The 16,468-nt window shown below is 46.2% G+C and overlaps 1 protein-coding gene across 2 annotated transcripts in view; it reads right to left on the bottom strand.

Moving 5' to 3' along the window:
- Positions 1-16,468, bottom strand: part of Jakmip1 (janus kinase and microtubule interacting protein 1) — a 119,760-nt gene that overhangs the window by 60,378 nt on the left and 42,914 nt on the right. For both annotated transcript variants that reach the window (XM_029477928.2, XM_021162250.3), the window contains one exon: positions 3,144-3,406. In XM_029477928.2, coding sequence (XP_029333788.1) covers positions 3,144-3,272 — 129 coding nt within the window. In that variant the 5' untranslated portion in view covers positions 3,273-3,406. The remainder of the gene's footprint in view (positions 1-3,143; positions 3,407-16,468) is intronic.

Below are 16,468 nucleotides of genomic sequence, written 5' to 3'. Positions count from 1 at the left end.
ACACCAAGACCAGGGAAAGTCTTATAAACAACAACATTTAATTGGGGCTGGCTTACAGGTTCAGAGGTTCAGTGCATTAGCATCAAGGTGGGAGCATGGCAGCATCCAGGCAGGTATTGTGCAAGAGGAGCTGAGAGTTCTACATCTTCATCCAAAGGCTGCTAGTGGAAGACTGACTTAGGGTGAGAGAATTAAGCCCACACCCACAGTGACACACCTACTACAACCAGGTCACACCTATTCCAACAAGGCCACAACTCCAAATGGTGCCACTCCCTGGTCCAAGAATAGAAAAACCATCACAAATGGTGAGAGGAACACTTGACTCATGTTCCTTCTTCAACTGAAGACTTTTATGCCTGTCCTCTGCTAACATAAGGACACCATCAACATGACCTTGCTGGTGAGTATGATATCATGTTCAATGACACCTAAATGAAATCGTGCAGTTCACATTTATGCGTTTCCTCCTGGCCTGGGGGCTGCTCTACTGAGTTCTCTGAGAGCAGACTTGTCTCAGTGACTAAACAGGCAAAGCCCTATGCAGACCACAGAGGGTGATGCGGAGAGGACAGCAGCCGGAAGATGGCAAGGCAAATATCCCAAGTCCCAGAGCTGAGAGGCATCCTGGGTGGTCGGAGACTCCCAAAGCTGATCTTTGGTACTTTGTGGGTTCTTTTCCCTTCCCTTTATCCCCCTGGCTTCACCCCACATCACTAGATAGGAGAGAAAGAAGGGTAGGGGGGAGAGAGAGAGAGAGATTGGGGAATCTAATTTCTTTTTTTGTTTGTTTTTGTTTTGTTTTGTTGTTTTGGTTTCTTTGAGACAGGGTTTCTCTGTGTAGCCCGGGCTGTTCTGGAGCTCACTCTGTAGACCAGGTTGGCCTCAAACTCAGAAATCTGCCTGCCTCTGCCTCCCAAGTGCTGGGATTAAATGTGTGTGCCACTACTGCCCAGCTCTGAATCTAATTTCTTTCTTGTTTCTTCTTTGACTGTAGCTGGTCTTTGCTCCTTTGAGCAACCTTTTACCCCTCTGGTTTCACCCCCTATCACTAGATAGAGAGTGAGATCTGAATAATTTCTTTCTTCTTGTTTTTCCTTTGAGTACCACTACTAACAAACCACAACCAACAACTACCCACCCAACTATCCAACTATTGGGTCTCTAGCATTTATATACCCTCAGAAAAATTCCCAGAATCCCAAAGTCACACAATTGCAGAAACAATTTGCAGCTGGGTAAAACCATGCCTCTGCTAGAGCACGAGACAAATCACAATCAGCTGCTGCAAAGCAGCCCCATAGCCCCACACCTGGGAGTAAGACAAAAACAGTCTTAAAATAGTCTGAGGTTTTTTGTTTTGTTTTGTTTTATTTTGTTTTGTTTTGTTTTGTTTTTTAAGAAACCAAAATTCGGGCTGGAGAGATGGCTCAGTGGTTAAGAGCACTGACTGCTCTTCCAGAGGTCCTGAGTTCAATTCCCAGCAACCACATGGTGGCTTACAATCACCTGTAATGGAATCTGATTCCTGATTCCTTCTTCTGGTGTATGTGAAGACAGAGCACACACACACACACACACACACACACACACACACACACACACATATATATATATATATATATATATATATATATATATATATAGTATTTTTAAAATATTAAAATAGGGCTGGCAAGATGACTCAGCAGGTAAGAGTACTGACTGTTCCTCCAAAGGTCCTGAGTTCAATTCCCAGCAACCACATGGTGGCTCACAACCACCCGTAATGAGATCTGATGCCCTCTTCTGGTGTGTCTAAAGACAGCTACAGTGTACTTATGTATAACAATAAATAAATCTTTGGGCCAGAGCAAGCAGGTCTGACCAGAGTGAGGAGAGGTCCTAAAATTCAGTTCCCAACAACCACATGAAGGCTGAAGGCTCACAACCATCTACATCTACAGTGTACTCATATAAATAAATAAATAAGTCTTTAAAATATTAAAATAATAGAAACCAACATTCCAGAATTCTCACTACAGACTCCCACAAGTCTGTCTTCCATAGTATAGCACCTGCTAGACCAGGGCTAACCTGGTATGGAGGCTCGATTACGTCTCACAAAACAAACAAGCTAAAGTCCTAAATACTAGAGTCTTAGGATGGCATTAGATTGTAAGAGTACCTGTAATGAGCAGATTAGTGTAAAATGAGGACATTCTATTGGGTCCAAATCCTATCTGTGATGGTTAGGATTAACTATCAACAGGTAGACGTTAGAATCGCCTGGAAGATGGGCCTCTGGGCATGTCTTGAGGGGATTATCTTAATTACATTAAGTGATATGTGAAGATCCTTCTGTGGTAGGGAGCACCCTGTCCAGGGTGTGCAAGGCTGCACAGCAATGGAGAATGCATAGCTATGGAGAAAGCAAGCTGAATACTGGCTCATACTAATTGCTCTCAGCTTCTGACTATGAAGGCCATGTGACCAGCTCCCCCAGAATCCATCCTGCAGCTGTGACTTCCCAGCTCTGAGGGATCTCAGACCCTCCCATATCACAACAGCTGCTACAGCAAAGACTATGGTGGTGGGGTATTGCCTTGTAGCTGTTATCTCAGACATTTAGGACAGCCTTGAACTAGTTCATCTCCTGCAAGCTCAGAACAAGAGCTGGGAGACTTTAAGTCACACATCCATGATCAGGAAGCCAGTCTGGCTGAATCATAAGAAGGCCACCGTGTCTATGAACCAGACAGCTGGAGTCCCCTGACCGTACTGTGTTGACATAAGAGCTGTGCCTTGACTGTTTTCCTGAAGGTTGTGGGTGCCCAGCCAAGTACTGTTCCAACAGGTTCCAAAGCTTATATATGCCCTACAATGTCAAGAAAGTTCTTGTCACAGAGCCAGGCTCTTCAGAGATGACTTGCCCATAGCCCCTACCTTGACTCCTATCTTGCAAGGAAGGGGAAGCTGAAACATAAAGAATCTTGAAGCCCCACCAAGGTCACAGGCAGCATGTGGTAAAAACTACCACCAGGTCGTCTTCTCAGCTGTCTCCTGTACTCAAAGGGGCAGCTGAGGCTTGGGCCTGGGATTACACTCTTCACAGCCCAGTGCTCACAGCCCAGCCTGAGGTGGCCCCCGAGGCCCCGCCTTACCTTGCTCTTCTCCTGCTGGAACTCAATCTGGATGTTGGTCAGCTTGGCCCGCAGCTCTTCATTAGCCATCTGCACAGAGTCTGTCTCCACCTCGGGCTTCTCCCCCTTGCTGCGGCCCTTTTTAGACATGTTTCCTCTTGGAGTGAGACACGGAGGTCCTGAGGTTCACGCCCACCCACCAGCGAGCACAGCTACCAGCTCGGCTGTGCTAAGCAGTCGTACAGGGCTCCGCTCGTCCTCTGTGCACACCATCACTGGCAAGTCTGTCCAGGGACAAGAGAGACTGAGTAAGCACATAGCAAGTGTCCCCCTAGCCTGAGCATCCCAGGCCTAAGCACCTGCCTCACCTGCAGAAGGCCTACCACTCTCAAGTCTGGTCTATCATCGCTCACTGGAGCTACCATAGAATCACTTGGAAGATGTTACAGGCAGAGTCTCACAATCCTTGGGGCCTGACCACCAGCTCCTAAATGATGCCCCCAGAGGACCACACTGTGCCGCTCTCCTCTAGTCCTGGCCTCTTGAGGTTGCAGGACCTCATCAGTGTATCTGGGAGCCACAGCATACAGACCTCTGTGCAGCCTGTGGGTGCTGTTTCTAAAGGCTTCCTGGGGGTCTCACTTGAAGCACGTGGCAGAGGACAGGAGGCACTGTGTGTCCACAAGCTAGTAACCCTGGACCAATGTCAGTGCCGCACTCTGAAACAGACGGTTTCACCCCAGACTTAACTGTTACTCCTATGCAGGGTAAAATTCTGTCATCCATGTTACAGATGAAGAAGAAATGGAGGCATGCACCAGCCAAGCACCAGGTTACACAGCTCATAACAGGAAATGGAGCTGACCTGATCATCCTGCTATGTCCAAAAGCAACACCAGGACAAGCAACTGAGGCCCTGGGACAGCAGACCTTGCCACCAAGGGCCCAGTCCAAACTCCTCCTGCTGCCCACTAAACAAGAGAAACTCCAGTCAGGGAAATACCTGCCACATGGCTACAAAGCTGAAGTGCTGCCCAGTGAGAGTGGGGAGGACACATGAGAGGGAAGGATGGAGGAAGAGAGGAAGAGAAGATGTTAGGAGAAATTAACAGAATATATAGTTTCTAGTCCAACACATAAAAAATTTGGAGTCCCAAGATAGATAAAGAAAATGGAAATAAGGAACTTCCTTAGATCATCCGAGGACTGAGGTCTTAGGGCAAAGCAATGCCTGTCCCACAGAGGGCCCGGAGCAGAGAACCGCTTCCCGAGTACAGCTCCAGCTCCGTTTGCATCAGGCCCAGCTTTCAACAAAATATCAAAGACTAGACCCAGACTCAGACATTAAAGTAATTCTGAATAGCATGCAAAGGGCCTCAGAGAAAAAAGCAGACAGCATGGCAGAACAGATGGTCTGTAAGTAGAGAAGAAAAATCCAGGAAGGGATAACGAGATGTCCAAGTTAAAGCACACACAAGCGCACACACACACACACACATACACACACACACACCACAGAGGAACTCAAACAAGCTTTCTACAAGTTTTTGCAGGACTGCACAGAGCTAAAGAGCCCATGAGCTCACAGATGCACCAATGGTGTATTTCCAAACTGAAGAGAGTCTGTCCATGAGGTCACAGATACTAACATAGTGTCTTCAAACTGAAAAGCAATGAGAAACTAACAAGACAGAGACAAGACTGTCCAGGGGCAAAATAGTGAGGAGGCAGTGTATTAGCTAGACTAATAGCTGTGCTCAAACACACCGAAAGCAACTTGAAGAGAAAAGGGTTTACTTCAGCTGCTAGTCCCACATCACACTCCATCACTGACAGAAATCGGGGCAGGAACTCAAATAAGGCAAGAGTCTGGAGGCAGGAGCTGATACAGAGGCTGTGGGGGAGTGCTTACTTACTGGTTTGCTCATAAGCCAATCTGGTGGGCACTTCGTCTCAATCTGGCTCCCTCTTCTAAAAAGACTCTAGCTTGTGCCAGGTTGATCTAAAACTAGCCAACACAGGTGTGAATGGAAGAGTGAGAGAAAGAGCCACAGGTCTCTGTAAAGCTATGTGTGTTCTTCCCCAACTAACAGCAGACACCCAACCATAGGTACACACATTGTACTTGCACGTGAGTATGTCACACAGCAAGCTGCAGCTGACCAAAGATGAAGGAAAAGAAAATCCTAAAACAAGACCAAGAAGAAATAGCTCAGCTACAGAAAAACAATGATAAGAATTCAGCAGACATCTCTGCAGAAATGATGGGGGGGGGGGGAACAGAGCAAAAAATGGTTTAGATAAGAAAGTCAACCTGCAATTCAGTCAACTGTGACATTTTCAGAGATTAAAAACTCAAGAGAAACAAAAGCCAAAGGATCGGCCAAGCCACACAGACCTCCCCTTTTAAGAAGGCTAAGAGAAAACGCTACAGAGAAGGGTACAATGAGTTGAAAACCCAGTCTAGCTGGACCTGTAGTGTCCTGTATACCTTTAACCCCAGCACTTGGGAGGCAGAGGCTGGTGGATCATTCTGAGTTTTGGGGCCAGTGCTGGCTACAAGGGTTCCAAACCAGCCAGTGCTACATAGTAAGACTGTCTAAAAACAAAAACAAAAACAAAAACAAAACAAACAAACAAAAAAGTCCTCAGTCTAAATAGGAGAACAAACAAATGAAAACCAGATTATATTGTAAAATTATGGTTTCCATTTAAAAAACAATGAGAGAGCTCTAGAGAAGGGATATGTAAACAGTAAAAACTTGAGGTTTCTATTCTTAACTGATCTGACAGATACCAGTTTGCTGGAGCAGAAAGAACTGTGGGCTGGATGCCTGCAGCTCCAGCTGGGAGGGGGAGGGGTGACAAATCAGATCTCACAACCTACTAGAGGAAGTAGGACCCATACAGATGCTATAGTGTACTGTTCATCCAAACTGGACTTAAGACAGCTTCTAAATACATGTTGCAAACTCTGGGCTTCTCCTGAAACAGTTTTGAGAGCGAGGAACAAATTGAGTTCCTCTTAAAACGGAAGCATTAAGCTACAAAAGGCAGAAAGAGAGAAGATAAAATCAGTTACTAAGAAGACTCAAGGAATCCAAGCTAATAATCAACTGGGCAGACAGCAGCTAAGGACACCAGCTCTAACTCAACCACCCAGAGCACCGTGGCTTCACAGCCAGCCACTGCCCCATGCTGGGGTCCCCGGAAACTGCAGAGAGAGCCAGGGGAAAAATGGCAACAATAGTATCTGAATTCACACAGCCCAAAATGCTAGCTCTGAGCACCCAGCACTCACATTGTGTACCATGCAATGCCCTCAGAGGCTGCAGGGAACACCATGGCTCTGTCTCCCGGCTGTTGTATTGCCTGCTCTTTTTTTTATTAGATATTTTCTTCATTTACATTTCAAATGTATCCAGATCATTTTCCTATACCCTCCCCCCGCCCTGCTCCCCTACCCACCCACTCCCACTTCCCTGGCGTTCCCCTTTACTGGGGCATATACAGTTTGCAAGACCAAGGGGCCCCTCTTCATAATGATGGCTGACTAAGCCATCTTCTGCTACATATGCAGCTAGAGACACGAACTCTGGGAGGTACTGGTTAGTTCATATTGTTGTTCCTCCTATAGGGTTGCAGACCCCTTCAGCTCGAGTGTTTTCTCTAGCTTCTCCATTGGGGGCCCTGTGTTCCATCCAATAGCTGACTGTGAGTATCCACTTCTGCTCTTCTTGAAATGGAACAGTTTCAGTAAGGAAACAAAAACTTTAAAAATGTTCCTATCTTCATTGTTCGGCATGCGAATATCAAATTGGTGTCTACGTCTCATTACTAGGACTAGTGAGATGGCTGAGCGGGTAAGGATGCAGAGCTTAGTCTCTGGGACCCACGTGGCGGAGGGCAAGAAGTGACTCCTGCAAGTTGTCCCCTGACTTCCAAGCATATGCACGTATACGATAGATAAATAAGCATAATAAAATTTTTCTTAATTGCTGTTTGTGTTGTTAATATCTTTCATAGAGAAACATTCAATGAATTGTGACTCATGATTAGGGCAGAATTCACAACTTCTGAAGTGGCCCTAAGCATGCTTTTGTTATTCAGTATGATATATTTATTTATGCAAAGTGCCATTTGAAGCTTTGAGGATTACAAAATCAAAATATTAGTCAGCTCCAAAATATATTAAAGGTGTTCTACTCCAACTCTCAATATCAAATATTCAGCCAATATTTAATTTCTTACATAAAAATAAAGAGCCCATCATTCTCATTAGTATGCAGATGTTTTCATTTTAAGAAATGCCACAATCATATGAACATAATAGAATTGTTTTAAAGCCGGGCAGGGGTGGCACACACCTTTGATTCCAGCACTCAGGAGGCAGAGGCAGGCAGATCTCTGTGAGTTTGAAGCCAGCTTAGTCTACAAGTAAGTTCTAGGGCAGCCAGAGCTATACAAAGAAACCCTGTCTCAAAAATCAAAGAGAAAAAAAACATTGTTTCAAAGTAAGTATCGTATGACTTACCAGGAAACATCTGAGTTGTGTGCTATACCTTTAAACTTGGGGTCATGGAAATTACTCCAGCAAAAGGGATCACAAGTGGCAAAAGCCTTAGAGGCACCCATGGAGACAGAAGCTGCCGGAGTGGAGACAAAACGAGAGCCAATCATTTGTTGCCTACAGCAAAGCACTGACTTTTAAGACTCTCTCGTGTGCAAAGCTGGCCAACACTTTCATTGTTAATTGGGGGAACTGCTTTGAATTCATACCCAGTCACAGAGGAACGGATTGGAAACCGTGAAGTCAAGGCCCTGCTGGCAGGGCCTCCAGGAACAGGACACCAGACTCCACTCACCTGAGCTCCTGAATATTTATGGATGGGTGGGTCTCCCTCCCACCCACTGCCCTCACCAGCATCTCCTTGGTAATCATGAGAACAGTTACAACCAGCCAGCTCTCTGTGAGGCTCAAACAACTGAAGCTAAACACAACTGTTCCATTCCCACAAAAAGATGCACTCCACATCATACTCTAAGGAGGAGGGAGGGAAGGAGGAAGGAAGGGTGGCTGGGTGGGCGGGCCCTAAGGGAATGTGACAACACTGAGCCCAGTTGTTTGGAAGCAAATTACAGAACCTGACGTGAGTCAGTCCTTCTGGAAGGCAGAGTCCATACGCTCCCTGAAGCTCTCCTTCTCCCATGGGTCCACTTTCCAGACACAAGGTTGATGCCCCAAAGTGGGTGGTGATGCACCCAGGGGAAGGAGAGTCTTTGTTGATTTTCTAGCAGAGCAGACACTTCCAGAACCAGAGTTGAAAGCCATCTTGTGTTCTCTTGCCTGCAAAGGTGCTCCCTAGAGTATACCTTGGAAATGTCCTACATGGTTCCTTACACTTCCTAGACTCCTCTGCAGAAATGCGTCATGTGAACAGACTTGGCCAATGATGTACATGAATGGTTGTGCCTAGGGCCCTCACCGGCAGAATTTAAAGTATGACTATGCTTCCTGCCTATAGAACCCTATAAAACCATCTGTTGAGGTGGTGACAAGGCCACAGGGACATCTGGGCTCCTGACTCGGGCACTAGACAGGCCCAGCCAGCCTTCACTAAAGGATCTATGAAGCTGAACTGTCCTTTTAACCTTCCTTTGTTGGCGTGGTTTGGCCTTGACACCTGGGAAATGTTCTTCCTAGCCTGCCTTCCTTCTCCTTACCACCTACCTAACTTCAAACTGCAACTCAGACGTCCCCAATTGCTCAGCACCTGCATCATGTTCTGTAAACATTCCTCTCCATCATCTTCTGATTGGTTTGGAGCTGACAGCCTATGGCCACAGAGGAGAGGAAAGGCAAGACACCAGGGCAGAGACAGGAACTCTGGGAAAGAATCAGGTGTGTGGATTTGCCAGCCGGACATGGAGGAAGTCAGATGTATGGGGACTGAATGAAAGGTAACAGGTCACGAGGCAAACATGACTAGAATGGAGGGATTAGTTAAGTTATATGAGCTGGTTGGGAAGAAGTCTATGCTATAATGTCTAAACACTCATAAATAATAAGAAATCACTGTCATTGCGGGCTGGCCGGCCAATAGCTGTCAATCATAAGGCCAGCCAAGGCAAACGAGGCATAGCAGATCTGCTTGTCCTGGATGTGGGAAGGGCTACAAATCTAAGGTAAACTGGTTTACAGAGCCCAGACTTGCCCACTGCTTCTTCCCAGGTGGGATTAAATGGTCACACCACAGAGGCAAGAGTTGTGACATATTTAACACACCTAACCCCTATATACCAAGAAAAGCCAGGCCTCAGTGGTGGGAGGGTGGATTCCATCTGAGCTTAAAGATGAGTCAACTGCGAACTCCTCCCTAAGGTGGAAGAAGGACCTATGACACCAGGACTGCAGTGATCCCCAGTGACATCCCAAGAGAAGGAAGAACAAACCGGGTACCCTCAATGAATGCGGGCACCCAGATCCTCGGCCAGATGCCAGGAAGCAGAACCATGAGATAAAGAGAAGCAAACACTGCAGCTCTCAGGTCCTAGCACATCCCAGCCCAGAAGGACTGCTCTCAGAGGGGGAACCCTCTCTCCCCACCCTACCCCACCAAAGTCACAGATCTCCTCCCCCACAGCTCCATCAGTCTGCCCTGTGCCTCCTTCTGAGAAGCCACACTGGGCAAACAGACCTGGAGTCCCTAATAACACTGTTCCACCCAGTCCATTCAGTCACTCACTCAACTAAGATCGACCGGACTTGCCCATGCTGGTCCTAGAATGAGAAACCCCTGCTTGCCTCTGTCTCTGATCTCTCCTTCCTTATCTTACTTAGTTCTGTGCTCGTGGGAGCTGCTGTGCCTGGCGCTAAGCAGATGCAGTGACAGCATGGCCGAGGGAGACTTGGGAGAGCTGCGGGCTAGGCCATGGGCACTGTGGAATTGAATTCTGCAACGGATGGATTCCATGACAGAGGGTAAGGGTGTTGAGGGGGATGAGGAGGGTCATCAGTCCAGAGCCACCATGTCTCTCAGGGTAGCCCTGAGGAAAAAAAGGCCCCTCTCCCATTCAGCAGACATCTAAAGCCTTGATCCTAGCAGCCCCTGGCACTGACACACCCTGCTCACACCTCACCAACCCCAAAGGAAATCTTCCTCAAGGACTGTCCTTCTGTCACCAACCCCCTCCCTCCACCTAGCATCCATCCAAGCTTCTACTTGTGGTCAAGGTGGGATCCATGCACACAACTATGTAATGTATGCCTTTCACCAATTCTTGTTATAAAATCGTCTTAGCTGTAGGTCTAGGGACATCTTTTAATTTTGCAAGCCAGTCTTGCAGACAAGTGGGTCCCAGTAGCAGGTCTTTTTTTTTTTTTTTCTGGCTGGTGTCTGCAACAGCTCAATAACCACCCATCAGCCTCCACGGTTTACCACGTGACCTGCTGCGGGACGCCAGCAAACTCCGTGCACCGAGTACCGATGATATAATGGCTTCCGTGCACCTTTCTGAGACAGAGCGCACGCAAGGTGACTGTGTCACCTGGGAACGTGGCCCAGAGGCCAGCTGACTTCCAGCCCCTGATTCAGGCTCAGGTCCAGCAGACCTTCCTGTATGGGGAGTGGCATTTTGCATATGTTTCTCCTAAACAAATGAGGATTTCAGATTTTTGTTTGGGCTGCAGGAAACACACATCAGCATCATATCTCTACACATCCCTTAGCTTCAGACAGACACACACACATACACACACACACACACACACACACACACACACGCACGCACTCGTGCACGATTGCTGTGAGCAAGTCCACCAAGGAACAGGGATCAGGAGCCAATGCCATCATTTTTTTGGGGTTTTTTTTTTGTTTGTTTGTTTTTGTTTTTGGTTTTTCGAGACAGGGTTTCTCTGTATAGCCCTGGCTGTCCTGGAACTCACTTTGTAGACCAGGCTGGCCTCGAACTCAGAAATCCGCCTGCCTCTGCCTCCCGAATGCTGGGATTAAAGGCGTGCGCCACCACGCCCGGCTCATCATTCTTTACCAATTCAACTCAGCAGCCTGTCCTGAGTACCAGCCAGGCACAGGGAAAGAGGGCAGAGGGAGGCGCTATGGGGCTGCAGAGATGCCTACACTGCAGGAGGGGGCCTTGATTCTTGCTGTCCCTCAAACTGTCTCGTGTGTCCCTGTAGCTCATCTGCAGACAGTACCATGGCCACTCCCAGGCCCAGTGTTGTGTTGTGTAGAATTTCAAACCTTCCGTCCTAGACAGAAGCTCCTTATAGCCCAGGAAGGAAACAATTTACAAGTGTCAGGAAGCCCCTGAATGTGCCAGCTGCACCAGAACCCACCCTCCTCAAGGTTATGTAAGCAGTAAGAACTGCTAGAGAGACTGAGGCGGGGCAGCTTGCTGGAATAGATGCTCTCTAACCAATCGCATGCCTGCAGGTGTCCATGGGTCATCACCCATGCTGGGGTGGGCTTTGGGGATGCAGCTGTCTTTGAGTCATTTCTGCTCCTGTAAATAACTCTCACCCACATTGCCATAAGTAACCGCAGTGAAACTGATGGGTCACCGAGTTGGACTTTGCTGGTATCTGCACTTTGATCTCTTGTCAGTTTCCATATTCCCCACAATGATTCTTCCTCCCTATGTCAGCTAGCACCTGCCTTCAAGTCCTCCACAGCCAGTTTCACCCACATTCCTTAGAGAAATACACCACCTCGTCTATGCAAGCACCCGCCCTATGCCAAGTCCTGGGTGAGCGAGACAGGCAGAGAGCCTGACAGCTGCTGCCTAAGGCCCTGCAGGTTCCCCTACATCATAGGAGACAGGCAGGTATCACAGGAGCTCCGATGCCTCTAAATGCTTTCAGAGCGACTCCCAGCACCATCCCCCGCAGCCCTCCTATATAAAGAAAGAAAAGCTGCCTGTAAAAACTGAAGAGGCATTCCTGCCAAGGAGGCTAAGCACAAATCTTCACCCTTCCCTCCTCTCCTTCAAAGCCAGTTCCCCAGGCTCGCCCCAGCCTTCCTTCCCTCTCATCCCATTATCCCAGCCCCCAACTCCAGCAGGTACCCCCTGGGAAGCCAGCAGCCAAGTCTGCCAGAGAAGAAAGTAGGCCAGCGAAGCAGGTAGGTGAGCTTCAGGTCTTCAGGTCTTCACACTCCCTTCCCTCCTGCAAATCTTATCCCCCAGTCTCATGCCCAGCTCTGCAGCAGACTACCCATGATGGCTACCCCTGGCTCTCCGCCCCTCTTCCCAGGGGACTAAGCTGAACCTGGTGAGACACTTTCTCCCTTTGCAAACTTCCTTTATCCCCCAAGGCTGCCTCTATTCCTAAGTGTCAGTTCCCAATACCTAGAAACATATTTTACCTAGAACCCGCAGTGGCCACACCTAGTAGAATCCCAGTGTAATTCCCTACCAACCAACACAGGGCCGCCAGCACATCCTCCTGAAGACGGAGTGGGCAACAGAAACTAATGAACAAAACGAAGGGACTCAGCCAGACCGAGCACAGCAAGCATGGCTGGGAAGCCTTGCCTTTCCCCCATCCCCTCTGCTTGGTTAAAAACCATTAAATCGCATCCCTAAAGCTAACTAACTCCCAAGTCCCTCACTTGGCCAATTCCTCTCCTGAGGCTGACCACCAAGGTCCGGATATCAAATTATTGACGTCCAGCAATCAAAAGTCCCATTTGAATCATCTATAACATCTCTAATTAAAATTAGGCACATCATCACAACCCTTGCACCTTCTTTTTTTTTATTAGATTTTTTTTTTATTTACATTTCCAATGCTATCCCGAAAGTTCCCTATATCCCCCCCCGCCCTGCTCCCCTACCCACCCACTCCCACTTCTTGGCCCCGGCATTGCCCTGTACTGGGGCATATAAAGTTTGCAAGACCAAGGGGCCTCTCTTCCCAATGATGGCCGACTAGGCCATCTTCTGCTACATATGCAGCTAGAGACACGAGCTCTGGGGGTACTGGTTAGTTCATATTGTTGTTCCACCTATAGGGTTGCAGACCCCTTCAGCTCCTTGGATACTTTTTCTAGATCTTCCATTGGGGGCCCTGTGTTCCATCCTATAGATGACTGTGAGCATCCACTTCTGTATTTGCCAGGCACTAGCATAGCCTCACAAGAGACAACTATATCAGGGTCCTTTCAGCAAAATCTTGCTGGCATATGCAATTGTGTCTGGGTTTGGTGGCTGATTATGGGATGGATCCCCGGGTGGGGTAGTCTCTGGATGGTGCATCCTTTCATCTTAACTCCAAACTTTGTCTCTGTAACTCCTTCCATGGGTATTTTGTTCCCTATTCTAATGAGGAATGAAGTATCCACACTTTGGTCTTCCTTCTTCTTGATTTTCTTATGTTTTGCAAATTGTATCTTGGGTATTCTAAGTTTCTGGGCTAATATCCACTTATCAGTGAGTGCATATTTAATGACTTCTTTTGTGATTGGGTTACCTCACTCAGGATGATATCCTCCAGATCCATCCACTTGCCCAAGAATTTCATGAATTCATTGTTTTTAATAGCTGAGTAGTACTCCATTGTGTAAATGTACCACATTTTCTGTATCCATTCCTCGGTTGAGGGACATCTGGGTTCTTTCCAGCTTCTGGCTATTATAAATAAGGCTGCTATGAACATAGAGCATGTGGGTATATGCCCAGGAGAGGTATTGCTGGATCTTCTAGTAGTACTATGTCCAATTTTCTGAGGAACCGCTAGACTTCCAGAGTGGTTGTACAAGCTTGCAATCCCACCAGCAATGGAAGAGTGTTCCTCTTTCTCCACATTCTTGCCTGCTGTCACCTGAATTTTTGATCTTAGCCATTCTGACTGGAGTGAGGTGGAATCTCAAGGTTGTTTTGATTTGCATTTCCCTGATGATTAAGGATGCTGAACATTTTTTCAGGTGCTTCTTAGCCCTTTGGTATTCCTCAGTTGAGAATTCTTTGTTTAGCTCTGTACCCCATTTTTAATGGGGTTATTTGAATTTCTGGAGTCCCGCTTCTTGAGCTCTTTGTATATATTGGATATTAGTTCCCTATCAGATTTAGGATTGGTAAAAATCCTTTCCCAATCTGTTGGTGTCTTGTTGACAGTGTCTTTTGCCTTATAGAAGCTTGCAATTTCATGAGGTCCCATTTGTCGATTCTTGATCTTACAGCACAAGCCATTGCTGTTCTGTTTAGGAATTTTTTCCCCAGCCCTTGCACATTTATAAATTGCCATTTTCCTATGGGCCACGTCTGACTCCTCTCTATTCAGAGGCACTTCTTTGTCCTCCTGGGACAAATATCCCTTCCCCTTATCCCCTACCCATTTCTCCTCTCTCCTTTCTTCCCTTCCTTTATCTCCTGTCTTTGTCTCTTATCCCTGTTCTCTGTCCCTCTGGGACAAATAAGTCTCTTTTGTGATGAGAACTTGGTCTTGGGGCATCTTGAGATGACTTCGAGATTCCTTACACAAAATAACCACCCAACAAGGCAAGACCAAACATCAGCACCTAGAGTCACTATCACTGCAAACCCAGATGCCACCAGCATAAACACACAAACAGTAACAGCCAGGACACTGTGTCCCCACTAGAGCCCAGCAACCCTACCATGGTAAGCCCTGACACAGCTTAAGCACAAAACGAAGGCCTTCAAATTGCCATATGATAGACGTCCTTAAAGAGGAAGCGAATAAACCCCTTAAAGAAATCCATGGGATCACAAGCAGTAGAAGGAAGTGAATAAAAGTGTTTCAAGTCCTGAAAGTAAAAACAGAACCAGCAAACTGAAGGAAATCTGTAAATGACAAGCTTAGGAACTCAAACAGGAACTTCAGAGGCAAGCCACTCCAATAAAATACACAAGATGAAAGAGAGTTTCAGGCACTGAAGACACCATAGAAGAAATGGATACCTCAGTCAAAGAAAATGTTAACTCTTTAAAAAAAAATGTAGGAACAAAACAGCCAGGAAGTCTCAGACATTATGAAAAGACCAGATCTAAAAATGATGAATATACAACAAACCCAAACTTATGAGACACAATGAAGGCAGTTCTAAGAGGCAAACTCACAGCACTAAGTGCCTACATTTAAAAAAAAAATGGAGAGATCTTATATTGGTAACTTAACAGCACACTTGAAAGCTCTACAACAAAAAGAAAACATCACACCCAAAAGAGTAAAGAGCAAGAAACAACCAAGCTCAGGACTGAAATGAAAGAACAAGCAAACAATTACAAAGAATCAATGAAACAAAGAGTTGTTTCTTCAGTAAACACCAGAAAGATTGACAAACTCTCATCCAAATTGACTACAGGGCAGAGAGAGAAGATCTGAATTAACAAAATCAGAGATGAAGAAGACATAACAACAGACAATGAGGAAATCCAGAGAATCATAAGGATATACATTCAAAATCTAAAAGAAATGGATCATTTTCTCAATTACAAATTACTAAAGTTAAACCACGATCAGATAAGTCAATTAATCAGGCCTATAACTCCAAGTGAAATAGTAGCAGTCACTAAAAGTCTAACAACAGCAACAACAAAAGGCCCGGGGCTAGATGGGTTTAGTGCAGAATCCCACCAGCCCTTCAATGAAGAGTTAATGCCAATACATCTTAGAAACAGAAGGATGTTGCCCAATTTGTTTTACAAGGTCACAGTGGCCTTGATACCAAAACCACATAAAGACCCAACAAAAGGAGTTATAGACCAACTTCCCTTATGTATACAGATGCAAAAATTCTCAATAAAATATTAGCAAATTGAATCTAAGAACACATCAAAAAGATCATCTACCATGATCAAGTAGGCTTCATTCCAGAGATGCAGGGGATAGTTCTACACACATAAATCAGTAAATGAATCCACTAGATAAGCAAACTGAAAAACAAAACCACATGATCATCCCATTAGATGCAGGAAAAGCCTTCAACAAAATCCAACACCCCTTCATGATAAAAGCCCCGAAGACATTAGAGATACACGGGACATACTTCAACATAATAAAGCCATTTACAACAAGCTGATAGCCACCCATCGCCAACTCCAAGTTAAATGGAGAGAAACTCAAAGCAATCGGGAACAAGACAAGGCTGTCCACTTTCTCCATACCTATTCAATGTAGTATTGAAGTCTTATTTAGAGTAATAAGGCAACTGATGGAGATCAAGGGGATACAAACTGGAAAGGAAGAAGACAAGGTATGGTTATTTGCAGATAATATGATAGTATACATAAGTGACCTAAAAAAATCCCACCAGGAAACCCCTAGAGAGAATAAACACTTTTGGCAAAATAGCTAGCTGCAAAAT

The sequence above is a fragment of the Mus caroli genome, unplaced genomic scaffold, assembly GCF_978045245.1.
Source record: "Mus caroli unplaced genomic scaffold, Mus_caroli_1 scaffold_4, whole genome shotgun sequence".
NCBI lineage: Eukaryota > Metazoa > Chordata > Mammalia > Rodentia > Muridae > Mus > Mus caroli.
This window is presented reverse-complemented; position numbering and strand designations above follow the sequence as displayed.